The sequence below is a fragment of the Podarcis bocagei genome, assembly GCF_964188305.1.
Source record: "Podarcis bocagei genome assembly, chromosome: 6".
NCBI lineage: Eukaryota > Metazoa > Chordata > Lepidosauria > Squamata > Lacertidae > Podarcis > Podarcis bocagei.
This window is the reverse complement of record NC_138130.1, coordinates 37,555,105-37,582,600: the sequence shown is the minus strand read 5'-3', so window position 1 is coordinate 37,582,600 and position 27,496 is coordinate 37,555,105. Positions and strand designations below refer to the sequence as shown.

At 39.8% G+C, this 27,496-nt stretch overlaps 1 protein-coding gene across 1 annotated transcript in view; it reads left to right on the top strand.

Annotated features, from left to right (window-relative positions):
• Positions 1-405: 405 nt before the first annotated feature.
• PUDP (pseudouridine 5'-phosphatase) overlaps positions 406-27,496 on the top strand; it is a 57,006-nt gene continuing 29,915 nt past the window's right edge. The window contains exons 1-2 of the mRNA XM_081197139.1: positions 406-563; positions 22,219-22,437. Of these exons, the coding sequence (XP_081053265.1) occupies positions 479-563; positions 22,219-22,437 (304 nt within the window). The 5' untranslated portion in view covers positions 406-478. The remainder of the gene's footprint in view (positions 564-22,218; positions 22,438-27,496) is intronic.

Here is a 27,496-nt window from a genome sequence, read left to right as displayed (position 1 = left end):
CATTGTGTGTCCATGACGAAGCCCCCCTTTCCCCCTCCTCCAGCGCAGCATTTATTCATTTATTTATCTATCCCCCTCCCCCGCAGCCTCGCCTCCCAAAGGCGCGTTTGCAGCAGCGGCCGCCGAAATGCTAATAGTCCCCATCTTGTGCGCACGCGCGCAGCGAAACCGGACGCCCTTCCAGTCCCTCCCTATCTTGAAATTGCCACCGCGACGCTTAAGCTCCTCGTCTCGGAAAAAGCCGAGCCGCCGGGCAGCGCAGGCACGCATGCGCAGCAAGGCGGCAAACCACCGCTCGGCGTTCCCTTAGCCCCCGCTCCCTCCCCACAATCTGCGGGATGCGAGTGGAACCGCCAGAGGCGCACGCGCACTTCAGAGCCTCTCCGGCCGCCCATCTCCTCGCCGCAGCGCTCCGCCCCCTTTCCCTGGCGCTGTCTTTTATCGCTCTGCTGTTGGCGGGGGTCGCTGTTGCAGCGCTATGGCCTCGCCCGCTTGCCCTCCTCCTCCGACGTCGCCTCAGCCCGTCACTCACCTCATCTTTGACATGGACGGTCTCCTCCTGGGTGTGTAGCGCGCCGCCCTCCGCTCCCTTTCCCCCTCCACTCTTGCTGCCGGGTATAGTAATAGTAACTGGGACTTAAGCAGTGCGCGTTTCCTCTCGCCGCCGCGGGGCTTGTGGAGAGCTCGGGCGCGTGGCTTTCGGGCTGCCCTCGGCGGCGGGGTCACGGAGCAAAAGTGCAAAGAAGGGCGGCGATATCCCTCCTCATGTGGTGCTTCAGTTCCCCACCCCGCACCCACTTCCCATTTCTTAGGCGCTGGTCTGAAAATGCAGATGAGTAGTGTGTGGACATGCTCACTCCCCCCCCCCCCGCGCGTGCCCAAGTCCAGGAATTTTAATGCATTTGCCCAGGCTGTCGTCGTCCCACTGCATTTATTTACGGGCTGTGCAAATGCGTCTTGTGCGCGCGCCTATCTAGAGCGTGACTTCCGCAAACAGGAAATCAAAGGAAGGGCAGGTTTTGGAGAACGGTGCTGACAGGGGGTGTGTGGATGGGGATCGCGATAACCCGGTTTGGTCACTTGGGGTGCTTCTTGCATGGTTGTTTTTTTTTGGATGGGATTCGGTCTCGTATCCACAAAAGCAGCTTGCACGATTGAACTGGAATGAAAGGGAGCTGCTCTCTCTTTCCTGCTCCTCGCCTCCCTCTCCAAATCGATCTTTTTATAGCAAAGAAAGGTGATGGGGGTGGGTGGGGAGGTAGCACGGGATAACAGTGATTCATGAAGCAGTGCCCTCTCACCTCCCTGCAGACCCTCAGAATGGAGGCTCAACAAAGAGCTGATTTAACGCAAGGTTTGACAAATTCATAAATGCATGATAAATTGGATCCGGAAAGGTGTCACATAATACTTGTTCTGCATTTATAAGAAATCGGCCTTTTAGTGTGTCGGCTCTCACACTTTGGAATTCACTTCCTATTGACATCAGGCAGCTGCCTTCACTATAATCTTTTCGGCACCTGCTAAAACATTATTGTTTATATAGACCTACTCATAAATGTAGATTGTTGACAAGTGTTTTAATTTGTTTTTAGCTTATTTTCTTTTCTTTATTTTTTTTGAATGTTTTAAACTCTTTTTATTGATAATTTTATTCTTTTTGTAAACTCTTTTGAGGTTTTTTAAACAATCTAGCAGCATCTAAATTTTATGAAATAAAATAATAAATAAATGAGTCATCTGGAGGCGACTTTAGACTTTAAATATGGTAGTTTTAGTTCTGCTGAGACGAACAGGACTTTTGATAGCAATTACGTGTCTAGGATTGCAATTCTAAAGGGATACTGTAATCATATACTGTATTCACTTGTTCACATAAGGTTGTGAAGTAGGCAGCAATGGCAGCTTGTTTCCTATTATTTGATTATAGAGTTGTAAACAGAAGGATAGTCTTGCATTTGTTTGGTATTGATCACAATGAGAGCGCTTGCTTGAAAAATTTGCAGTTGCGATTAAATGGCCTTCAGTATTGCAATGCTAACCAAGGCATTGGTTCACATTGGGAACAGAATATTAGTGTAATTGTTTGCTGGATGGGACTCCTGTAGTAAGTATGTTGTGCCCATAGAATACAGTGAAAACAAGTTTCTCCCCATAAATACTTAACATGGAAATATTAGCAAAGCTGTTTGCGGAAGATAGAAATTTTGTATGGCCGATACTTGTCAGTATGGTATTAACATGTTATTTATTTAGGTAATTTATTGACCCGCTCTGCCTTAAAATCTCAAAGTGGGGAAGCAGCAGTATTGCAACAAAGGAATATTTATTGTACTTGATCATTCATAATTACTACAAGATTTTTACACATTGCATCTGGTTTGAAGGCTGCAGCACATGGTTTACAGATATGGCTTAAAGTTCTCTAAAGTGGTAAATTATAGGGCTAATTCTTGCTGTCCTTTGAAAGACCAGCTGCATTTGGAGCCGGTTTTCCCTTTTGTGCATTCTACAATGTATGTTTGTTTTGTGCTTGAGGATATCTCCTCAAGTCCAAATAAAAAGCCTTGGGTAATCCCATGTTGGGTGTATAATTACTAGTGATTTGTGAGTACTATTGAAAGACACACATAAATTAATTGGATTGTAATGGGAAACAGTTCTTATTAATTGAATTAAATAGGCACAATATAATTACACAATATTTGCCCAAACAATTTAGGCCATTGATGGAGCTCTTGCCCCTGTGGCCTGGCTGTCCCACCAAAAATGGCCTCCAGGGGCTGGCACAGAGCTGAGCTGCTCCTGTTGACAAGCCTGCTAACATTCTGTGAGCATATGACAGCCACCCAGCAATGCTACCTGTCTGACATTTTCCCCACTATCTAAGCAACAACAGGTCAGCTAGCTGTCCTAACTTCTTCTATATGCCACAAGTGATATTTCCTGCCTTTTAATCAGCTCCCTGGCTCTTCATCCACCACCAGCACATCTGCCAAGTTGTGATGAATTATTAGGCAACCAAGTGCAACTGAGTCCTCCTTGGCCCTGGGAAAGGTGAAAAATGTGATGTGTCCAGTGCTAATTAGCTGGTTGATTTTTTTAAAAAAATCCTTCCAGGTTCCAAATGATATGTCATCTTCATTGCCAGAGATACAAACACAAGGTGGGTGCAAAACTTAAGACAGTAGAAGCAAACAAACAACTTGAAATCTCCCTCTCCTCCTCAGATTTTAATAGCAAAATGGAGAGTGTCTGTTATTGCCAGACTCTTGCTATAATATAATAATACTCAGTTAAAGTTGTACAAAAAGTGTAGTACTGTACCACCTAAGAATGTCCACAAAATTGACAGCATTGGACCTCAAATATTGCCCCCTCCCCTGCAAAAGTCTTAAAGGTTAATGTATAATGCCGAAGCCATTCAGCTTCCAGGGGAGAGGCTTCTTCTCATCCCCTGTATCTCAAGCAATCCCATACCACATGGCCAACTGTTCCTTCCAACTCACAGATGTCACAAGAAAAGTGTCAATCTATCTGACATTGAATAAATTACTCCAAAAATGTACAGTGCCATGCCAAAATCCTAAACAGGCCCACTTGTTTCATCTTTAGCTGCTGGTTAAATATCCAGAAAACTCCCCAAAGAAAATTACCTCTCACTTGTGAGATCTGCTTTCCATAATTTTTGATCATCACTCATCCGCTTGACCCAACATTTTACTTTCAGAGAGGACAAAGGCAACACAGTGTCAAGTCTTTATACCCCAAAGTGTCCTTGGCTGTCTGATCTGCTATCTCATTACTAGCAAATGCTACATGAGTTAGAATTTAACAGAAGTTTAACAGACTAAGACCCATTAACTGTAATTTTGAATTTGGCAACCATATTTCCTTTCCCAGATTGCACTTGCATCCCATACTCCTATTCTCAATCGCCAACAACCAAGACAAGGTGTGACTTAAGCCCAGTGCCCTACTGGGTCTCACATCCTTAGATTACTAAAAAGCCAACTTTTTCTTTGAAAGGTAATATTGTGTTTCAGAATCTCTCCACCCCCCAAAAAGTTACAAATAGCTTTTCTATGTCCCAGTGTTTAGGATTCGACTATCCAATTGAGTTTCAATAGCAATGGTGAGGGTGGTAGTTATGAAATATAAACTACCACCCTCACCATTGCTATTGAAACTCAATTGGATAGTCGAATCCTAAACATTGGGACATAGAAAAGCTATGCTCACCTGTGCATGCTATGGCTTCCAGGACCCATCTGTATATGTTAAACACCATTCATCCAACCGGGAAAAAACATTCTTTATGGTTATTCTTGGACCCTACTTGTCTACAATGGCTTTTGACCTCTCAACTCACAACTCAAATCAAAAGCACCCATTCCCACACATAAAGCAAACAACCAGGCATTTAAAGAGCAATCTGATTTTGCACCGCATTATATCACACCTATACCACAGTCTTTGCATGAATAGCATTAAGTTTCCACAGTAAGGACCCTGAGGCAGATACATGTGCCTGACAGCAGTACTCCTTAATAGATATAATAAATGCACACTAGAACATCAATAGTGTTTTCCTATCCACAATCATGTACTACCTAAAAAGCTCTTCATTGGATTCGGTAACACTTTACATCTATTTATTGTATACAAAATACGCTGCTTCCAAGTGTGTGTGTGTTGTGTGTGTGTGTGTGTGTGTGTGTGTGTGTGTGTGTATGAGACTTAGAAATTTGTAACTTGAGACTGTATGTATCTGTTTTCCAAAAAAGATTCAATGGAATCTCCCTAGAATGTAATCTCCCTAGAAAGCACCATACCCACAGTTTTGCGCAGATAAAATTAGAATCCCACAACCCTCCCAATTTCTCCTAACTTACTTAAATCTTCAATTTAATTTCCTCTTGGTCACTTTATCCATCTTGCTATGAACACATTCCTATTGAGTGTGTATGCAGACATTTGTGCATTCTAGCAGCCACCAGCACCTCAGTTTTCTCTACATTCGCTATATGCAGTTTCTTATCCTCAGTAATCAAAGCTAAAATACTGGATAACATTCAGTTTCCTTATCTGCCTGTAAAGCAACAAAATTGGTGTATCTATAAAGAGGTTTCCACAAACTTGCCTCCAGCTATATTGTTTAGCCTTCTTGAGAACACTTTTAACTATAGCTGTTTGTCATTGGTATTCCATTAAAACTTCCCCTCCAACATATGCCTGACCTTTTAGAAGGCTGCTTTGTGCTCCTTACTGCATTAATCTGTCCACCATGGAATTGTATTCCAGTTACTTCTATTCAGGAGTAGCCTGAAAAGCTGCTTCTAGTATACCTTGTACCAACGTTTTCAGAAATCTGCTCAGGACCATGAAACTCAACTCAAGACCCAATAGTGCCCGGTTATTTATGCCTAAATGGTTCTGAACCAGCCTTCTTAAAAATCCACAGAGAAACCATGCCTATGCTAATCCTGAATCCCAAACAATGATCATTATTCATATTGTTTTCTTCCATAACTTCCCAAACACACTGAGCCACAATAAACCTTGATACTTTCCTACTCATTCATTGTATGAATTAACACAGGCTTCATCAACCTCGGCCCTCCAGATGTTTTGAAACTACAATTCCGATCATCCCTGACCACTGGTCCTGCTAGCTAGGGATCATGGGAGTTGTAGGCCAAAAACATCTGGAGGGCCGAGGTTGAGGAAGCCTGAATTAACACATAGGTTAGGTTGAAATAGTGTTCTGTCTTCCTTTTGTTTGGGTGGTTCTTTGTTTGAGGAACTAATTCACTAGTTTTTCCATTTTTATTTACCAAAAATACATTATAAACATAATTAAACCAATATTTATGGTGGAGAAATGAGAGTGTTCATAACTGGGGTTAGAATGTACCACATGATTCCAAATACACAGACAAAATGTTATGCTGTGATAATGACTTAAATATATATATACCCAAGCAGGTACCGAATAACATATGAATTATTTCAGCCTCTGTTTTGAGCTCTTTGACAACTTCAACCAAATATTTATTTGTAAGTAGGTAAGATAAGGATTTGATGTTTCTGCAAAATGCGGCACATCCTGGACACTGCCAGTGTTGTGAAAACTTGTTTTATCCAGTTGTTCGGATGTTATAGAGAGCTGATTTCTAGTGAATCTTATATTGGTGCAAGTGTTGCAGCATATTCTTCCATAAAGAATGTACATTTAATGAAAATATTTACATACATTAATTAAACAATATGTTCAGTGGTTAAAAACAACAACCCCATTGTTTAAATCCACTGTTGAAGAGAGTGCTATATTGTCAGAGAATGAGATATGCTTTTCACAGATGTTTCCCTTGTGGTTGTGGGAGTGCAGTTTGGATAAATGAGTTATTTAATTTCCTAATATCACTTAATCTTTCTTACTGAATTATGCAGACCCAGTGCTTCTCAACTATGATGCTGATTGAACAGTCCATGTTTTCCATCTTCTCAGTAGCTGGTGTTTGCCTCCCTTTCCCTTCTCTTCAAGCTCAGTCTGCTAGGGGTTCCATAACTGTTTGGGCATTTGGTTGCTCTCTGTATTTAAGCTAGCATCTCTCTTTTTCATTCAAACTGATTTCTGATCTTTCCATACTTTTGGACTTGTTTTCCAGACTTGGTGCTGTGTTTACATGGGCTTCTTTTCGTTATAGGGTTTTCTTCCTGAACATCCTGGATAAATATTACAGTTCTTATTCTTTGGATACAGGGGAAAAATGTTGTGACCACATTCAAATCAGGAAAAGCCAGATCTCCCTCCCTCTCTCTCTCTCTCTCTCTCTCTCTCTCTCTCTCTCTCTCTCTCTGTCTCTCTCTCTCTCTCTCTCTTTCTCCCTCCCTCCCTTAGATGAGGCACACTACCCCTAAGATATCGGATTGCACCCTTCTCATTATAAGCAATAAGAAGGAACACTGGATTAAATGATTAAAAATCCTTAAACTTTTAGAGCTAAGAAAACATTCTAAATCAGCTTCCCACTTTTTGTAAGATTATTAGTGTTTTATTACTAGTGGAAACCTGAATAGTTCTATAATTGCAGAACAAGTCTATCTGAATTCTAATATGCTGTTTTAAAATTCTGTTCAAAGTCTAATTTCTATAATGCATATGCAACAAGATTTAGCTAGGCAGCTTAAAAGCAGAGCACACTTTACTGTGTAGCACAACGCCAGGGGAGTAGGAATAACTGAATTAAAATTTTGATGTAGTGCTGAATAATTTTAAAGAAGAGAAGCTGATCTTTATGTATGTGTGGGCAGGGGAGAATGGGCGGAAGAAGAAAGGCAAACATTCCGATTTTTAGTAAATACTTGTAGCATAGGTGGTAAGTTACATTTACAAGAGCAGGCCCCCAACAGAGGAAAAAATTGTTAGGCTGTACTACAATTAAATTTAACAGCATATCTGTATGTTCACTTTTACTCTGTGGGCTGGCTGGATAAAATGGAATCCCAAGTAAGTGCTGGAGCTTTCCAAAGCTTGCAGCAACATATTTTTGTATAGCACTTGGGGTTTATGGAATCTCTGGCTAATCTAGACATTTGAATGGGTCTGTGAAACTGACATTGAAGATTTGGCTAGAAAGTAGTATGATGAAATTAGCACTTGCTATATGTGTCTGGCTGCACAGACCAACATAATGATGCACAGCAACTGTTCTTCAAAATCTAAATGAAGTGAATGGAAATCTAAATTTCATTTTTTTAATGTTATGAAACATGCTGTCGTTCAATCCCATGACAAATTGGAGGGAATAGTTCTGTCAGTGGTATCAGTGTCAAGCGTCTAGTGGTGAGTAAGTACTAATTACATTTGTTTAGCTATAAACCTCAGCAAAATAGGAAGCAAAATAAACAAACCGGAGTTGAGTCTCAAATTTAGGTCTTAATTTCCTGGCTGTCAGTGTAAATTAAGAAGCACAAAATGTAATATAATGAAAACTATCAAAACATCAAAGACATGCAAAGTTTTTCCTGCAACTATAAACTCCGGCCCGTATTTTTCATAGGGACCTTTGTAAAGTGGACACTGAATAATATAATGGATAACATCTTCTGTGCCAGTTTTACAAAAGGCACAACAATGCTGTTCCAAGGGTAATTTCGTATAGCGGCTATCCAAAAAACAGAGGGCATGATATTAAATGTTGGTTCTGTGAACACCTTTCTACGTAGAGCTAGAGTAATCAGAACCAGTTTTCTGCTGTCCGCAGTTAATGCTTACATACAAACTACAGAATCTTGAGGAATTAATAATGAGAAAACCTATTTAATGCTGGGATAGACAACATGGTGCCCTCTAGATGTTGGAATCCCAGTTTCTGTCAGCCATAGCTAGCATAAACAATGGGATGATGGGATGGGATGATGGGAGTTGGACTCCACCAACATCTGGAAGGAACCACATTGGCTACCCTAATCTAGCGTAAAGACTCACTGGGAGTTCTTCAAAGTATTTAGTGTGAACTAGAAACACTGTGGGGAGATGTTATATATTTATTAGTTGTTTTACTGTCTGGCAGTGGTGACTGAAAATTGTTTTGAATGGAGCTATATGCCCCGCCAATATACAGAGATCTATCTGTAAAGCAACAGTCTCTGGCAGCATCAATAGTAAATCATTTTTGGAGTCCTGATGAGGACAGGTGGGACCATTTGCTTTTAATGTATATTTGAACAATACAAAAGAAAGGTAATTTTGCAAACGTGTTACTTTAGGAATACAGCTGGACCCCAAAAGGTTCAGGTAATATCTGACTAATTCATACTATGAATATACTTGTTAAAATCAAAGTTAGTCATGGCTCACTTATCCAATGATTTTAGTAGGTCGAGTGAGTATAACTTAGTTGGCCAATCTCTAATGAAGCTGATAAAAGGATTGTAGCAGGAGTAATAGAGCACCTGATCAAGTTCTTCTAGTTTCCTGCTTAGAGCTACTTATTCTTAATTGATGTGTCTTTAATGAGCGTCAGGAACTCCCCAAGTTCCTTGCCTTCTCAAGTTAAAGAAGACCATACCTATTTCCAAGCCCTCTGCATGTTCTGATGGGCATTGCAGAATAGAGGAGTTAGCTTTAAACAATCAGCTGGTAAACCAAGTCAACATTTCTGTACTCCCTAGGGTGGAGAAGAAATTCTGGGCATTAAGAGCTGCTTTGCTTATTGAGCTATTGTGTCTTTCGGTGAAATGTGTAAGTGCTCTATGGTTAAGCTTAGATCTCAGCCTGGCCTTCAAGTTATTAGCTCACTTTTGTTTCCATAGATAATACAAAAAGAACCAGAATGGGAAAAAACTACAGCAGTCTTGTTTACAGAAATAGCTCTCTTCTGCATGTATACTTAATTTGAATTATCCATTTTCTTTTTTCTTTTATCAATACACTTACCCTACTTGACTCAAACGAATAAATTTCATTAGGCCTCTTACTTCTATGAAACTTGTGCTGGAGGCTGTTTAAAAAGGAAATGGATAGCAGACTTATTGTGTATCGAGTTAGTATGCGTTTCTATGTGGGAGTTTGGTTCCTAGGTGAATTTTCTCCTGCAGCATAGCAAATAGTACCAATTCAGTTTAAGTTCACCTTTCTGTGTAAATTCCTCTTTATTATGCAATTAATCTTGTTAAGCTTTGAAGTAGCAGTCTTCATAAATTGTGTTCCTCATTGTCCTGTTCAGGTGGCTGAATAACATAACTGTGTCCCTTTTCCTTATCTTGGAGTGAGGACCCTCTGATCCACAGGCCAATGTGATGTACCATATTTTTTGTTTTCAAGGCCTCTTTGCTCTTCTGCCAAGGGCAGGATTCTTTCCAGATCTGGAGCAATAAGCACACCAGTGGATGAAGAATAAGTAATGCTTTATTTGCATTAACAGATAGCAGCAGGCATACAAAACACAAGTTATAGCATACCAGAGAGAAGTCACACACAATCTCCCCTTCAGCTGCCCGGAGCTCCAGCTAGAGCAGTGAGAAAGACCCCAGCCAACAGTCTCACAGCATCTGGTACCTCCATCTGTGAAGAAGCTCTCTGAGCCCCTTCGGCCTACAGCTTTTATAGCCCACTTTAATCTGATTGGTTGCACCTGGTTAGCAGGCATCATTCATGATCAGCCCAGGACAAGGGATGTGACTCAAGAGGAATGCGGAGCAGCTCAATTCACTACACCTTGGTATCCTCCCCATTAGCCAACCAGCACTTAGAACACAGGGGACCCAGGAAACTCCTGACACAGGTGTGTGAAAAACAAATTATACTACAGTGGTACCTCGGGTTACATACGCTTCAGGTTACAGACTCCACTAACTCAGAGATAGTACCTTGGGTTAAGAACTTTGCTTCAGGATGAGAACAAAAATCATGTTCCGGTGGCGCGGCAGCAGCAGGAGGCCCCATTAGCTAAAGTGGTGCTTCAGGTTAAGAACAGTTTTAGGTTAAGAACGGACCTCTGGAACTAATTAAGTACTTAACCCGAGGTACCACTGTATCATGAATTGGCAAACCTTAAACCAGGGATGTAAAAGGGAAAGAGACATGTCATCTAACTCCTCAAAATTACAATGGTCTTCCGTGTTTCCTCTACATTTGCTAGTTCCTATTTCTCTAATTGTAAGGGATTCCCTTACTTGAAAAAACAGCCATATTATGCTATGTAGCCTTTATTTTCTGAAGAACAACCAGGTAGTTCTGTATCAGAAGTAGAGATGGGAAGGCCTGGAAAACCCCTGGAATTCCCCCCCCCCAATTTTTCTGGTTTTTCCCCAAGCCTTCCCATCTCTAATCAGAAGATAGTTCTGGTATTTTCCATAAGCATGGGAAATGGAGTTAGTTGACTTTCTGTACTTGTAGCAGAAAATTCAGAGTTACTTTTTAAGCAATGACTGACAAAAACAAAACAAAATTATCAAAAACGTTAGCAGTTTATCCGTCCATGCTGACCTATTTATCAGAGAATGATAGTCCTGGCATGCTGCTTGCCTTGCTGATAACCCTGGGCAAGTGACTTGCTGGAATGGATACAGTGTTTAATGTTCTGAAGAGGCAAACCTTTGTTGCTAATGAGTAACAGCAGCACAACTTGAAATCCCTGATAGCAGTTGGCCCTGCGGCAATGGGGATATATGTAGGGACAAGTAATGTCCAAAGCTTCCGCTGAAATAAAGTGTCAGCCATTGAAAGGGTCGTGACTGCATCAATTTAAGGGGTTTGTAAATCATAGTTTCGCTTTCCTCTGATTTGATTTTGGACTAAGAGGCATATTTCTATACTTCGTGAAGATTTGACAGATTGCCTTACCTGTTTGTTTTTTTTAAGAAATCCGTTGAAGGGTATAGATTTGCAAAGAGACTGTAGTCAGCAGGTGAAAAGAATCAAACTAGAAAGTGCTGTAATGTAGTATTACAGCAAATGAAAGGGAATGAACCTAAGCCCCAATCAATAAATAATCTGACCCTCTTCAGTTATGCACTCATGGGCTCTCTTTTTGCTGTAGTTTTTACATTTTGATTTAATCTGAATACATCTCTGAGGGACTTTTCACACATGGCTTTTTTCTTTCTGGTGATTTTAAGCTTACCTTCACCATGACAATCAAAGGCATTAAAACTGACAGTGAAGTTTAACTTGTCCTAACTACAAACATCGACCCTGTACTTAACAAAGTTCTTTGTAACTGAATAAGCCCTTGATTTTCTCTTGGTGTTTACAAATGATGTAATTAAACAGCATAGGTAATTATTTTCAGGTGAGGCATTTTCATTTAATATGATCCAGAATGGGCTATTCAGTCCTTTCACACACACCTTTTCCATCCATAGTCATAATTATCTGCCCCCTTTACTGTACAGAAAATGCAGTGCATTGCATGTTTCCATAGTTCTCCACCTTGCCATTATGCATATATCTCAGGAAGTAAATAATAAAGTTGCTAATGGCCACCCTGCTATGTTTGCCCACATTGCCACTCTTTTTACACTTGCAGTCCTAAGTTGTGGGTATAGCTATCTCTTTGATTTCTTCTAGCTTGTAAAGGGTAGACCTGAGAAATTTGCTTTGTATGGAGAAGTTACAGTTGTGTGGTTCTACCCTGAGAAACCCTTTCTTTTCCTGGCTTCATGGTTCTGAAACAATACATAGAATCATAGAACCATGGAATCTTGGAGTTGGAAGGGACACCAAGCATCATTTAGTTCAACCCCTGCAATGCCGGAATCTCAGCTAAAGCATCCATGACAGATGGCCATCCAATCTCTGCTTAAAAACTTCCAAGGAAGTGGAGTCCACTATCTCTCATGACAGTCTATTCCACTGCTGAATAGTGGTCAGAAATACAGTCAGAAAGTTTTTACAAATGTTTAGTCAGAATCTCATTTCTTGCAATTTGAAGCCATTGGTTTGAGTCCTACCCTCCAGAGCAGGAGAAAACAAGCATGCTCCCTCCTCCATGTGACAGCCCTTAAGATATTTGAAGGTGGCTTTCATATCTCCTCTCACTCTCCTCTTTTCCAGGCTAAACATACCCAGCTCCTTCAAGCGCTTCTCAAAAGGCTTTGTTTTGAGACCCTTGATCATCTTGGTTACCCTCCTCTGCACACGTTGCGGCTTGTCAACATCCTTCTTAAATTGTGGTGCCCAGAATTGGACACAGTATTCCAAGTGTGGTCTGACTAAGGCAGAATACTGTGCTACTATTACTTTCCTTGATCTGGACACTAAGTTTCTGTTCATGCAACCTAGAATAGCATTAGCTTTTTTTCTTTTTTCTTGCTGCTGCATCACACTGTTGACTCATGTTAAGCTTGTGGTCCACCAAGACCCCTAGATCATTTTCACATGTACTGCTAGTCCCCCCCCCCCATATTTGTGCATCTGGTTCTTCCTGCCTAAGTGCAGAACCATACATTTGTCCGTATTGAAATTCATTTTGTTAGCTTGTGTCCAGTTCTCCAATCTGTTAAGGTCATTTTGGATTCTGATTCTCTCTTCTGTAGCATTAGCTACCCCTCCCAGTTTGGTGTCATCTGCAAATTTAATGAGCATCCCCTCAATTCCTTCATGCAAGTCATTTATAAAGATGTTGAACAACATTGGACCCAGGACAGAACCCTGCGGCACCCCACTTGTCACTTTTTTTCAGGATAATGAGGAACCATTAGTGAGTACTCTGGGTTTGGTCAGTCAGCCAAATTAACATTAACAATAATCTAGCCCACGTTTTACCTATCATAGAGGCAGGCAGTCACTCCTGTTGTCATAAATGTGTGAATAGCCTCTTATTATTATTCAATAAATTGGTATACTGCCCTATACCTCTAGATCTCAGGGTTGATCACAATATAAAAACAAAAAAAATGCACAATAAGAATAAGGACAAAGACAACCCAATTATTTCTCATTCCACAACACATTTAAAAGGGCATCAGATGTTAATTAGCCAAAGACCTGGTTAAAGAGGAATGTTAGTTCTGATCTGAACTTTTCATTATCATCATGTTCAGTGCATTAATGTTTTATGGTATATGTTAATTTGTTGTTGTTTGATTGAATTTTTAATTGTTCTATTGTTTTGCTGAATTATTTTATTTTACTCTGGTACCCTAGGATGAAGAGTGGGTTAGAAATGCGCCTAACAGATATTTGTGTGGTTGGTTTTTTTTTTAATGGACCTTCCAACCTCCATAGGTTAGGCTGAAAGTGAGAGCAGGCTGCGTATACTACTAAATGCACAATTAGGAACAGTGACATGTGTATATCCTTTTCTAACCTTCAACCCTGAATTGTGCAGGTTGGGAATACAAGGCCATATGACTCAATCCCACTTCCTTGAAAGAAAAGTTAAGACTAGGGCTTCTGTCTCTTAACTTTTCAGAAGTAAGAAGCTTCTGCTTTCCAAAGCACGTATTTGGTAGCAAAAACTAATTGTAATGTAAACCTGGAGACAGTTTTAAGACTTTAACCACTGTGTTGAATGGATAAAAAGGTTCACATCTTTTTGTCACTGTTGCAGTCTTTTTGTTTGGGTAGCTCTAATTTTATGATGTGGTAAATTGAAAGGGGCATAGTAGTACTGCAAGAACCAAGCACATATTCTCTGCTGGCTTTAAAGGGCAAAGGTGCTCTCTCCACTGGCTCATTACAGCAAGCAACAATAATGCTTCTGTTTCCACAGCCTTCTCAAATACCTGTCTTGGCTTGATGGGTTTGGAACTGTTGGGCTGACAGTCTGCATTGTGTGGTGGGAAGGGAAGGCAGAAGTTCATGTTGACAATAGGCTAATTATCTGTGGGCAATTACATTTCATCTCATGCAAGGAGGGATTTTGAATAAATTCTTGAAACAGAATGAGTTGGGTTTAGGCTTAGCCATGCTTAGGAAAGACCCACAGAAATCAGTAGGACTTTAGTTAGTTGTGAGTAACACACTGTTAAGACCATATTCATGAAAGACAATCTTACTTGGATACGAATGATCGCCAGAGAAGAATATGTCATAAGCCACATTGATTTCAAAGGGAATGAATTAGTGCCACACACTTTGAATTGTCCCACCAACATAAACATTTCATGTTCTCCGATTGCTATGGGGGGGGGGGGAGAGGCTTCATTTTACTGGCTCCTGCTAGCACACCTAAATAGTTGAATTCAGCCCCAAAAGTCTACTCTATACATAACTAATCCTATAACAAAACATCTGATGATCTGAACTTCATCGGTGAAAAGTATCCTCTGGAGCAGGGGTGTGGAATCTCTAGCCTAATGCCTAATTGGACCTCCCAGTCCTCCCCATTTGGCCTGCAAGGCTATTTTGGCCAAGCCACATCCATCTGTCCTGCTTATGTCACCAGTTGCTTTGTCCAAAGGGGGTTTACAAACACTGTCAGTAAGTGGCTCAGGACCCCCTCTCACCATATAAACCAACCAGGACTCTGCATTCATCATCTGAGGCCCTTCTTTGTGTGTCTCCTCCACATGAGGTCCAGAGGGTAGTAACACGAGAACAGGAATGTAGAATTGTGGGATGCTTTCCCCAGGGATGTTCATCTGGCGCCTTCCTTATATATCTTAAGGACTTCCTGCCTGTTATGTATAAAGGTGCAGGAATTTCAAAGGACTATCACAGTGGACAGTTGCTGAAGTAGTAAATTATAGAGTTATGTCTTAAGTTGTTTTGAAATTGTATTTGACACACACTGAGAAATTCTGGTGGTTTTAAATGTCCCCCAGAGTAGAATTACGTAGTTCTTGACAGTAGCAGACAAGCAGAGCTCCAGCAGTCTAGTAAATGCAGATAACTTCAGAAGCTGTTTGTTGGGAGTATAGCTGATAGAGAGTTGCTATAGTAAAGCAAAGCCATAAGGGTTATTCAGCTGGCTGGCTAAAATGAAGCTTATTGATCAGTTACGCTGCCCAGTAAATTTTTCTTTGAAGGTTGTTGAACGGTACAGTGTAATGGTTTTGTCTATTGTGGCGATCCAGCTATCATCCATTGAGCCCTTAATCGGACTCCCATTGTAATAAGTACTAGTTAAATCAGATCTATGAATTGGATCCTTTCCCTCCTTTTTATATACTAAAAAAATGCAGTGATGGCAGAATAATACACCTTTCTGAATTAACTAGCTTGTTTTAAATGCCTCCTCGTACTCTTAAAAATGTTGTTTTGCTTCTTATTACCAAGTGATAAACATCTTAATACAATAGCAGTTTATAAAGGACTTGCTGACACAACATCAAGGATAACCACATGAAACTGTCTGTATTGTAAAAGAAAAAAAATGCCTTTAGAAGCTTTGAACGAAAATGGTGATTAAAATTATCCTTTATATAGCAGTAGGGAGAACAAAGTAGAAGGTTTTTCCATAATGTTCAGGTATTCTTTCTTTGTATTGTAGACATTTGTTCCTTAGAGTATACTAATATCATCTAGAGCTGCAGTTGGAAAAAGCCCTCACACTGAACAATTTTGTTAATGGAATTTGTTATAATTATTTTGTGCTTCAGTTTCCCATCTCTCTCTGAGAACTGCTGCCTAGAGGCCTAATTAATGGAAATAGATGGCCTATGAGACTCTCATCTTGTTAAGGTTAGGCCAGTAAAAGCTCTGTGTGCCTGTTTTTGAAGCAAAAAAGGTGCCTGCTGCAATATTTTTCTCTTATTTCATTGCGTAATTTTTTTGTACTGACTGTTCCCCTCAGGTTATGTTTGCATGCAGATACTAGAGTGGGGCCTCCTTGAAATGGTGGGTACATGCAAACTATTTCTAGAACATTCATTTAGTTTCTGCAAAGTAATGTAGTGCATAATTTGAATTTAGTTGATGGGACCTTTGATCCAACAGGGATTATTGGTAGTAGTATTCAATTTATTACCTGCCCTTCACTAGCAGGTTCCAGGGCAGGTTACCACAATTTAAAAATCAGTATTGAAACACAGCTAAAAATAATTGCAGTCACGGGAATAGTGTAGTTCATAAAAACGCACATGCTGGGAGTCAAAGGCCAGAATGAAGATTTATATCTTCCATCATTTGCTGAAAACTGTAGTAAAGGTGCCAGACACACCTGTGAGGAAGGAATTCCACAGTTTAGAAGCTTTCATAGACAATGCCCTCTTATGAGCCACCACCCACCCTGAACCTCTAAGAACAGCAGAGCTACCAAGAAGCCTTCTCTGCCTTCTCTTAATACCTGGTGTGGTCAGTACAGAAAGAAGTGGTATTTCAAATATTTGGGGCCTAAGTTGTTTAGGGTCTTAAACACTAGTGTGTTTAATGTAACTGTATGTGAGGCTGTGTGAAACAATTGCAATGGTCACTTACTCACTCACATACCCAGAAAAAGGAAGCCCTTTGCTTCTTGTTCATTATCCAGTTTTCTCTCCTCTTATCCCATGCCTGAGTGCTAAGTCGTCTTAGGAGTGTTTGGTGAAGGACTCTCTGCAAGTATATATTGTATACCACATTGTCCTTCCATACATACATGTTGACACTCAAAAGAATATCAACATGTTAGTAATACGGGATAACTTGTTCTTCTGTTTGCGATCCATTTAAACTCTGTCAAGGACATTTTAAAAGTACGTTTTACTTAAGCTAACTTCCAATCATGTAGTAAGTTATCTGGCTAAAACCTTTCCTTTTTAAAATCACAAGTAATTTCATCTCTCCTTTAAGAATGTATGAATATCATTCATTTATTTTATATACAGTGGTGCCCCGCAAGACGAATGCCTCGCAAGACGGAAAACTCGCTAGACGAAAGAGTTTTCCGTTTTGGAGGTACTTCGCAAAACGAATTTCCTATGGGCTTGCTTCGCAAGACGACAATGTCTTGCGAGTTCCTGCTGGGGTTTTTCCCTCCCCCCCTTTTTCTAAGCCTCTAAGCCACTTATCAGCTGATCCGATCAGCAGATAAGCCGCTAATAGCGCTAATCCGCTAATCCGTCAATGGGCTTGCTTCGCAAGACGAAAAAACCGCTAGACGAAGAGAATCACAGAACGGATTTTTTTCGTCTTGCGAGGCACCACTGTATTAAATTTGGGGGAATAGCCTTCCCATTTGGCTAACACATTTTTTTTAAAAACCAAAACATTAGAATAACAAAATTCAGCAATGTCAAATAACTTTCCTGCTGCTCTTTGTTAATATTTAAGAGCCAGGTAAAAATACTTCAAATAAAGCTCATCTAAAAGGCTTGGACAAATGAAAAGAACAAATGTCATATGGGTCTGGAAATGTATTGATATGGTTTTGTCACAAGTTCTTTTTCATCTTAGCTTGATATAATCCCTCCATTGCCTTCCCCAACAACAGTTATAATATGGGTATTTCTCCAACCTCTGTCAAGATGAAGATAAACATTGCGTTTTTGTCCATTCACTCTATCCTCCTTTGTGCATTGTTATCCAGTGGTTCAAGTGGCTATTTGGTTGGTTTCTGGCTTTTGGTATAGAGTAAGCCTGCAATCTGTGCACATTTAATTTGTGCACATTCAGCTTTACAATAGCTCCCCAGTGTGCTTTGGGCTAGGGCAAATCAGCGCTGTAAACCTAGCTTTTGAGACTTCTCACAGTTCTTCTCCTTGTCTTACAGCACCACCGTCTGAATCTAAGTGTTAATATATATCTGTAAAAACTGTGATCTTGCTTTCCTTTTTCTCACTTGGCTCTTTTTACTTCTGCGTGATGGTGGATGAATCATTGGTTCCCATTAATCTGAAACTGGTTGTTTTGGCTTGCAGGGTGTGGGGATTGGGTAAGACGATTTTGAAGCAGCCTGTTATACATGGGTGGAATGTGCTTCACATTTTATTATTTGAAACATTGTTACACTGCCCTTCAGTAAAAGGATTTGAGGGTAGCAATCATTGTACAATTAAACTATATCCTTAAAGTGATAACTAAATCAAAAGCACCACTGAGGCATTATAGATCTTTTAAAATGACTAATAATCACAGCTTAATATTGGAATCATAGAATTATAGAGTGGGAAAAGGACCACAAGGCTGATCTAGTTCACCTCCCTGCAGTGCTAAAGAATCCATGATGACTCATCCCCAAAAACCTGAGCTGCAGATCAACTTGAAATCAGAGGCAGCTAGTAACAGAAAAGGTCTGCAATGATGAACAAGCTTAGGATCTCTCTCTGGGACCAGAGAGAGGAAAGTTCACCAAACTGCATAAAGGATTTAAGGGACTGAAGCACATGGCTTGTTTGCAATGTGTTACTTTGTAACCAGTATTGTCATTGTTGGGGGTGTGGTGGGAAATTTTTAATCCTACTGAAAATATTTTTGTGTGTGTGTGATTTTGTCCCAACCCTCAGATATAAGCTCATCAGTTTATAACTGTGGTGCAGATAGACTTAAGGGTTAAAAGTTGAACCTTCATGGTACCAGAATCATGACTATCCTTTACCAATACCCCCTTCCAGAGATGCAAGTAGGAAAAATGATGACTAGTCACCATTCTGCCTTTTAAGAGACCTGACTATTCAAAGAGCTGCCTGGTTGAAAAATTCTTAAATTTACAAACTTCCTTAGCCAGTAAAAATTGTTAAATGAATTAGTTTGAGTATGCTTCAAATTTGTGTTATTTTGCTTCATATTTTAAGGATTAACTATATAAGAATAATAATTCTCTGCTTGAGCCTTCTTGGAACAACAGTTGGTGACAATACTACACTGTTTGAACAACCAAACTCTTGCAGTAATTAATTACATTTTTAATAAATCAAGAAGCAAACTACAAGCATTTTTTTAACTTCCAACCAACAGTAAACATAATGTGCATACAGTAGCGTCCATTTATAGCAAGTACTTATGCTGTCTTGAATAATATGGCAAAAAACTTGTTTGCAGCAGCTAAAGCCTAAAAGAATAGAATACCTGCTCCCCATTAGGATGAGTTATAGATACTTTCATTGAATTATGTTAAGTGGTAATCAAAAAACTTAATTTCAAATCATTGCTTGATTAAATTAGTTGCAATCCTTAGTTGTTGGCAATCAGATTATTATTTTTATTTCAGAAGAGATTTATCAAAAAAAAAAGTGCTGCAATATGTGTAGCTTGCACCTGTCTTTTAATATATTGTTGGAGAATTTTAACTCATCATTCAAAGGTTGCTAATTGTTTTGAGGTTCCATCCAGTTTAATTGTTTAAACTACACTGCCAATATATGTGTAGCATGTGCTGTAGGAACTTTGAAACAATATTCAGAATTCAGATATGCTTGTTACACTGGAGACAGTTTATCACACTTATCACACAACCCAACTGAGGAAATTAGTGTTAATCATTGTGCCTATTGGGTCTCTCTGGTGTAATTGTTTTAATCTAGCAGAAGATGCTTCTGAACAAATTTCCAAAATTATAGCCCATCTATTTTCAAGCCCAGATTCAGGAGATTTTTCTTCTTCTTTTCATTATGGGAATTTTGCTTCTATGAATAGGCCTGCATCTAGACTTAATATGAAATCTAGGTTTTATTGTCATTTCTGTGTGATCATTATTTCTACAATATTTTGGTATATTATTGAAGGGTATAAGAATAGAAAGGAGTCATCCTCAATCTCTTGGTAGATCAGTGATTCCCTGCAACCAAGATAGAAGCCGAACTTTTTCAGCACTAAAAATAACGATATACATCTTAATTATGTTGCCAATTCCTTTTCACATAAGCTTGCTGATTGTGCCAAATGAACAGGGTATGAGTTTGTTTGTTTGTGTATTGCATGCATCATCAGGCTATCAGTCATGGCATCTTTTCAAGCCTAGTCACTGGAATAGTGCTGACTGAGACTTTGTGAGCTTTTGAGGAATCCATGATTCTGATCGCAAAAGTTGGAAAAGTTCAGGGAGAGGATTCAAGAGTTGCTGGCTTTTCAGCTGTGATGATAGAGTGAGGCTGCATCCCTTCTCTTCCTCCCTCTGCTGCAGCCTGATGTAATGTCTGCTGCCAGATGACAGCTTCTCAGCAGAGCTGATGGTAGCCCTGCACTTCTGTCTTTTCACTCCTCTATCACAGTCTGATGTAATGGCTTCTGTGAGGTATATGGATCACCCTTCCATTGGGCACTAGCAAACTGACCTGCTGAAATGACCTCAAATGCTTACTGCATGAAATTACTGCAGCTAAAGTCAGGTTCATGATAAGAATGCAGAATCTAGAAATGTTGAGTTGCGAGCCACTTGGGAGTTGGAAACTCGCATGAAATATACAGGTGGTGCTCATGCACTGTTTGTTGTTGTTGCTTATTGTAGATTTTTGATAAATGGATTATAATACAGCAGAGGTGAGGGGAAGATGGGAAGGAAACAGGAAGACAAGCAAATTCAGGAACTAATACTTGTTGAATTTATATGGCCATTGAGGGAGACAGTTTGAGAAGAGGAAGAGCCAAATGACACTTCATATAAGATGGTCTTCAGCTCTACTGCAGCCAAATGGAATGACTGTTAATGGATTAGTTGGACATGCTTTTTGGGGAAACTATCTTTTTTTCCTCCAAGGAAGTATAAGAAATGGTCTACATTGTCAGCATTCAAGATGATGCTGAAGGTAATGAGATCCTTTGGCATCTAGTGATGTCATTTCATATTTCAAGAACTGGAAACTGACGACTGCCCATTGCAGTGGTATAATTGAACCCTTACTGGTACATTAAGGCAATGCTAAAAAGAAGTCAAGAATGCTATGGCCAAATGTGCCACGATGATTGACTAATGGATAGCAATGAATCTTCATCACGTGAACCAGCGGTGTCAACCTACCTTTGTATTTTTGTGTAGTAGGCCTCAAATTAAAAAAAATTAGACCCCTTAACCTTACTGGGGGACAAGTGCTCAACAACTTTGCTTTTAAGAGCCGCGATAAAACTGTACCATAATGGCTATGTTTGCTTGTCTTTTTCGAAACTAATGAATTCAGGAGAAGGTTGGTTCCTTGGGCTGAAACTTTATATGCATGAGTGTGGCCTGAAGAGAACTTAGGTACTTGCTCTTAAACTCCCTTGATTATAGGTTATAGGGTTGTAATTGAAATCTAGTCCGATGTAAATGTAACAGTGCCACTGGCAATATAATGCAGACTGTGGCATCTTTTGAAGAACTTTTAAAGTCCTGTTCAAAGGCTTGCAAAATAAATTACTTTATAGTTTAAATAGAATATGTAATGACATCCCTTGAGTACTGGATTTCCTTCTTCATTTGTTATCTTCAGTTCCAAGATAAAGATTACCTCCCAATTAAGGCATTCCTTTTCTTCCACAAATATGTTCCAAACACGTAATGGTGCATTGCAGCCCGCAATAGTGTGTTTTGAAAATATGAGGGTTTGCCTTCTATAGCAGCGTGAATGTGAATTTATAATCTTGTTGCCATGTATTTAATGTTAAAGGTTATGTGGCACCCTGATTTGGGTGGCCTGGCTGTGACCTTAAGTCAGAAGTTACTAGTTTTGCCTGTCAGAAAAGGCTTACATGATGTTCAAGATGAATTTCTTATGGTCAAGAGTTCAAGACCCTATTGCATTGTCTTTTATTCTTGCCAACATGTTCACCTATAGGAGCGCTGTCTTTTCCCTCCAAGAATGCAACATAATTTGTAATTACGCACCATTCTGACATCATGCCACTAATATTGTGTGTGGTTTTTTCCTCAGATACTGAACGTCTTTATACTATTGTGTTCCAAGAAATCTGCAACCGCTTTGGAAAAACCTATACCTGGGATGTAAAATCCTTAGCAATGGGTAAAAAGACATTGGAGGGATTAACCATTATGCGAGATGCCCTGGACCTCCCGATAACCATAGAAGAACTACTTCATGAAAGTAAAACGAAGCAAGAAAAAGTGTTCCCCACAGCTGCATTGATGCCAGGTTGTATTTCCTCTAATCAAATGTGTGCATATCCAATTAAATCTTGCAGTTTGAATTTGAATAGTTACATTCACAAAATGCTTTTCTCTGGTGCCTGGTTGTTTCCTCATCACCTTGGAAGATTGAACAATTTTTTTTATTTCTCAAAAAACCCACTGAGGTGTCTTCTAGGAATAAATATGATGCACTTTCAGCAATGCCATCTGTCTCTTGCATATGAGAGGGAGAGAACATGTGATATTGTTCTACTTGACAGCTCTGAATGCATGTATGGTTAGTTGCCGTGTGTTTTTAAGCTGTTGATAGCTGTTTTCACAGGCCTCTCCACACCTTCTGTAGTGTCCCATGGATGCCCAGAAACAAAGTTACCCTACCCTCTACCTATTAAAGGGAATACTGTCTTTAGGATGTGTGTCTGTGTTCATTTCCCACATTGTCAGGCATGAACCCCCTGTCAAGTGTTTTGGCATGTGCATTGGGAGGGGTGACTATTGTTGTACTGCTGGATCACTCTTACTCCCAAAGGAATCTGGGGGGGGGGACCTGCAAAACAGCAAACAGCACAATAAAAGCATTTTTAAAACTTTTAACAACATGTTGTACATTCTCACAATTTATAATCTCAAAGTTACCAGGAACAGTGTCTATTTCAGCCACCAAATGCCTGGGTGAAAAAGAATGTTTTTAAATTTGCCCTGAATGTTAGCAGTGAGGGGTGCAGCTCACCACAAATGGGAAACCACCAATGAGAAAGTCCTTTTAAGGGTCAGTGCCAACCGGGCAGAATACAGCAGTGACACAACAAATGTTGGCTGGGTTTTTGCAGAAGCAACAAGAGTGACTTGCATCATTCCTGCTTTCTTAAAAACACAGCACAAACACGGGGGGCGGGGGCGAGAACTTCAGAGAAGGAGAGTGCCTATTCTTTCTCTTTGTGCTGGGCGTTGGAGAAGACAAGTGGTGTAGGTCCTCTTGCCCCTGCCTTCTGCCTCCTGCCATAATATGAGAGACCCGAGCTTTCCTTGCACAAGCTCTCTGCTTATGCCAGAGGACTTGGAAGAAGGAAGGCATCAGTAGTGAGTAAAAATAATGCACAGCTAGTATGCCATACTCAAGTTTCTAGACCTTTGAATCCACACCGTGCATTAATTAGGGGTTGAATAGCTATATTAAGCAAATAAACTATTGCCCTTTCATAAAAAAATCAATTTATATATAAAATGAATGCAGATATATTAAGTGTATGTTAAGAAAGTTGATGGAATGGGAGCTGCTTCTGTTCTCCCTTTCTGCATGTTTTCCAGTTCATGAAAATGGCTGCATTTGTTTCACTCAGATGTTTCCCCATTCAGCCATGCACTCACATGCATAATCATCACATGGACAAAAATAGGCCATACGGCCTGTCTGTGGATTGACCCCTACATACAAATAATTAACTCTTGTCATATCCAAGAGCCACTCTTCATTACAGAAGAATTGGGAAATCAACAGTATGGAGCATTTATTCTTCTTAATTCCCCATTTATGCAAAGTTTCTACATGCCAGAATCTGAAAGCCAGTGCTATGGCCATTGCTTGCCTTCACTTAAAGAGTCATGCATAATAAAGTAATGCTTTTTGAAAGATGCAAAAAAGACAATATGCAATAATATCCCTATATTTGACTTTTTAATGGGAGTTTGTGATGATGACGACGACGACGACGATAATAATAGCAGAAAATACAGAATTTCTGGAATGGTTATTTAAGGCCATTGCACATTCCAAATAGTTTTAAGCTTATTTTACCTTGGTGATGGGAAACCAATATGCAACTCAGCACCTACTCGTCTGCCTCTCTCCAAAATGATGGGAACCTATGTGCCCCCCACCCAGCTTGAACCTGTAATTGTCCTATAAAGTGGTGTTTGGCAAACTACGGGATATAGCAAAGAGCTATACCACAATACTGCCATCATTTCCATGTTTTCTGTTGCTGCTGTTTATTGTGTTCTACTTCCTAAGCTAGTTAAAAAGACAATTGCTGCTTACTGGATTTTCCACTGGGAATAATGCTTTAATTTATATTGCTTGTTGAAATGTGAGTAACTTTCCAAATGGATGTTTTAATGATTTTCCAAGAACTGCTTTGTGCTACTTTGTCACACATTTAAAAATGGTGGCTCTCTGCTTTGAGCCTGCAGTTCTAGGGATTTGCATAGAATTGTTGTAGATGAAGACTTTTATTTTTTACTTTAAAAGAAACAGAAGAAATAGATAATTGATTGTGTTCCTGTTGAGAATCCATCTCTGGTACATCTGTTTCTATTTAAGACCAAAACATAACAGATTCTACAGTTTTTACATTTTCTGTTATACTGATGTCTAAATCCCTGGGAGCTATTGCACCACCAAGACACAGTTTTTAATCATCTGTTTTAAGCAGCAGAAAATGACTAAGTGCCTCTTACACGATATTCTCTAGATTGCTAATTTTAGCCTATCAGCCCTATCTGATAGGAAATGCAGAGAGACAGAGACAGAAAGAGAAAGTAAGTCTGATTGGTCAACAAATAAGAACATGATGGAAGTTCAATGTTCCCATATTTTGTATAAAAAGGTAAAGGGACCCCTGACCATTAGGTCCAGTCGTGACTGCCTCTGGGGTTGCGGCACTCATCTTGCTTTATTGGCCGAGGGAGCCGACGTACAGCCTCCGGGTCCTGTGGCCAGCATGACTAAGCCACTTCTGGCAACCAGAGCAGCGCACGGAAACACCGTTTATCTTCCTGCCAGAGAGGTACCTATTTATCTACTTGCACTTTGACGTGCTTTTGAACTGCTAGGTTGGCAGGAGCAGGGACCGAGCAACGGAAGCTCACCCCTTCGTGGGGATTCAAGCCGCTGACCTTCTGATCGGCAAGTGGTTTAACTCACAGCGCCACCCGCGTCCCCATATTTTGTATAAGCCTTCCTATATAGGTATTGTTATTGAACTTATATCCTTCACTTCCAAAGGAGCCCAGGGCAGCAAACACATCCATGTTTTTGTTTTTTAAAAACTTACTAAAACAGTTAACAGATTTAAAATCCTTTCATACCCACCCCGTTGCGGAGCCCACCCCGTTGCGGGGATTCGAACTGCCGACCTTCTGATCGGCAACTCCTAGGCTCTGTGGTTTAACCCACAGCGCCACCCGCGTCCCTTATGGACCTTATAGGTATATAAATGTCATTTGCACATAACAAAATATGTATTTTATCAAAGTAAACGTTGAACTGAAATACAATTAAGAAGTATATTAATATTTAAAAATGGGGGGGGGGGCAACCAAGAGCTAAGCTATAGCGTGTTTAGTTTATACATAAATCTGGCACTGGAAATCAGAATTGCTTTTGTAAAAGCAAAACAAAACCTGCTTTCCTTATTTAAAAAACCCACTGTGTCCGTCCCCAACCCCCGCCCCCGCAGTGAAATTTAAATTTAATGGAAACATGTTGAAGTCTATTTTGAATCATTGACACATTATAAAAGAAAGTTGGTCAAAACCAGGTTTTTTAAGAAAATGAAAGAGAAACCTGGAAGATCCATGTAAATAGATGAGGTCTGCAATATAATCAGTTTTGATTATTTCTGACTGCTAAGCAAACAAGGCAGCTATTGATTGTTGATCTCATGTTATGCCCAATAACTACAAGCCCTTTCTAGAAATCTCTTGGCACTTGCGTGCTGCTGGATTTGCTCAGAAATCCACGCATTTCAGAATTCAGCTGCCCCCAACTACCCAGATAGTGCAAAAGGCACATGGGGCTGTATGATTTAAGTTCTGCATTATGTTCCTAGGTAGTATACAGGATATATTTAGTTGCATACCAATATTCTAAAATTGCTACAGGAGCTAATTAGTATCCATACTTGGTTGAAAAATAATATTGTGGAAAACTTGACTGGAATCATTTATTTAAAAGGGCATGATTTAAATCAACCCACCCTGGCATTAATCAGTTATGTTTTATCCCCAACAGCTTCACAGATACCACAGTATTTGAGAATACCTTAAATGTTTAACACAGACCCGCTTGACAAGAAAAAAGGTGGAAGGGTTTAAATAAATTCTAAGTGATGTGCAGACTGCATCATTTTTCATGTATGTATCCTGAGGCTTTATGTAGTAATTCTTTTATCCTTTCACCTGGGTTTGTGAAGTCCCAAGTGGAAAGACTGGTAAACATTTGCTAAACTATTGCTGTTTTGAATAAAAGTGATAGTTTTTCTTTCAAAATAACGGTTGGCAAGGAAGTTTAATGACCTCTGTATAGTGTCACTGCATTAATTATAGTCTGCAGAGAGGGTGAAATGCCTCCTAAACATTCCCCTCTTCCTTTTTAAACAAAAGGGACCGACCTGGATTTTCTACTGTAAAGACATGCAATTGGATTTAAACTTATCTTGCTGTTTTGGAGGGCCCCAGAAAGCATACTGATATGCATTGCAACATTAAAAACAAGGACAGACCAGTTGCTAGAAAAAAGCTTATAATACTAGCATTTCAATAAATTTATATGTCATATTGTTGAGTAGAAGTGGTATATGAATGTGCTGGCTGGTTGACAGACATAGTGTATGAAGCAGTGAGTGATTGTAGTGGTTGTGCGAAAGTAGTGGTGAATGAGATTGCGTGAGTGGTTGTGCGAAAAGTTGGTTTGTTGGAATTTTACATTTTGTTGCTGTGTAAAGCTCTTCGGCCTTATAGTGATACTGTGTTTAAGTATACGGTTATATTTCAGTTTTTTATGTGAATAATTTGACACGGTTTTTATTGTACGTACTGTGTTTATATATGTATTTTATCAATTGCGAACTGCTTCAAGATTTTCAGGTAGCAAGCTGTCTGTATATGGAAATAATACATAAATGAACACACATTTTTTGTGCATGCTTTGCAGTGTAATGCTGTGCATTCCAAATCAAAAGAAAGTCCCACTGAATTGAGGAGCCCCATATGTATCCTTAATATCAGAGGATAAATGCAAATACATTGTGGAAAGCAAAATATGTAAATAAGAGAATCGTTCT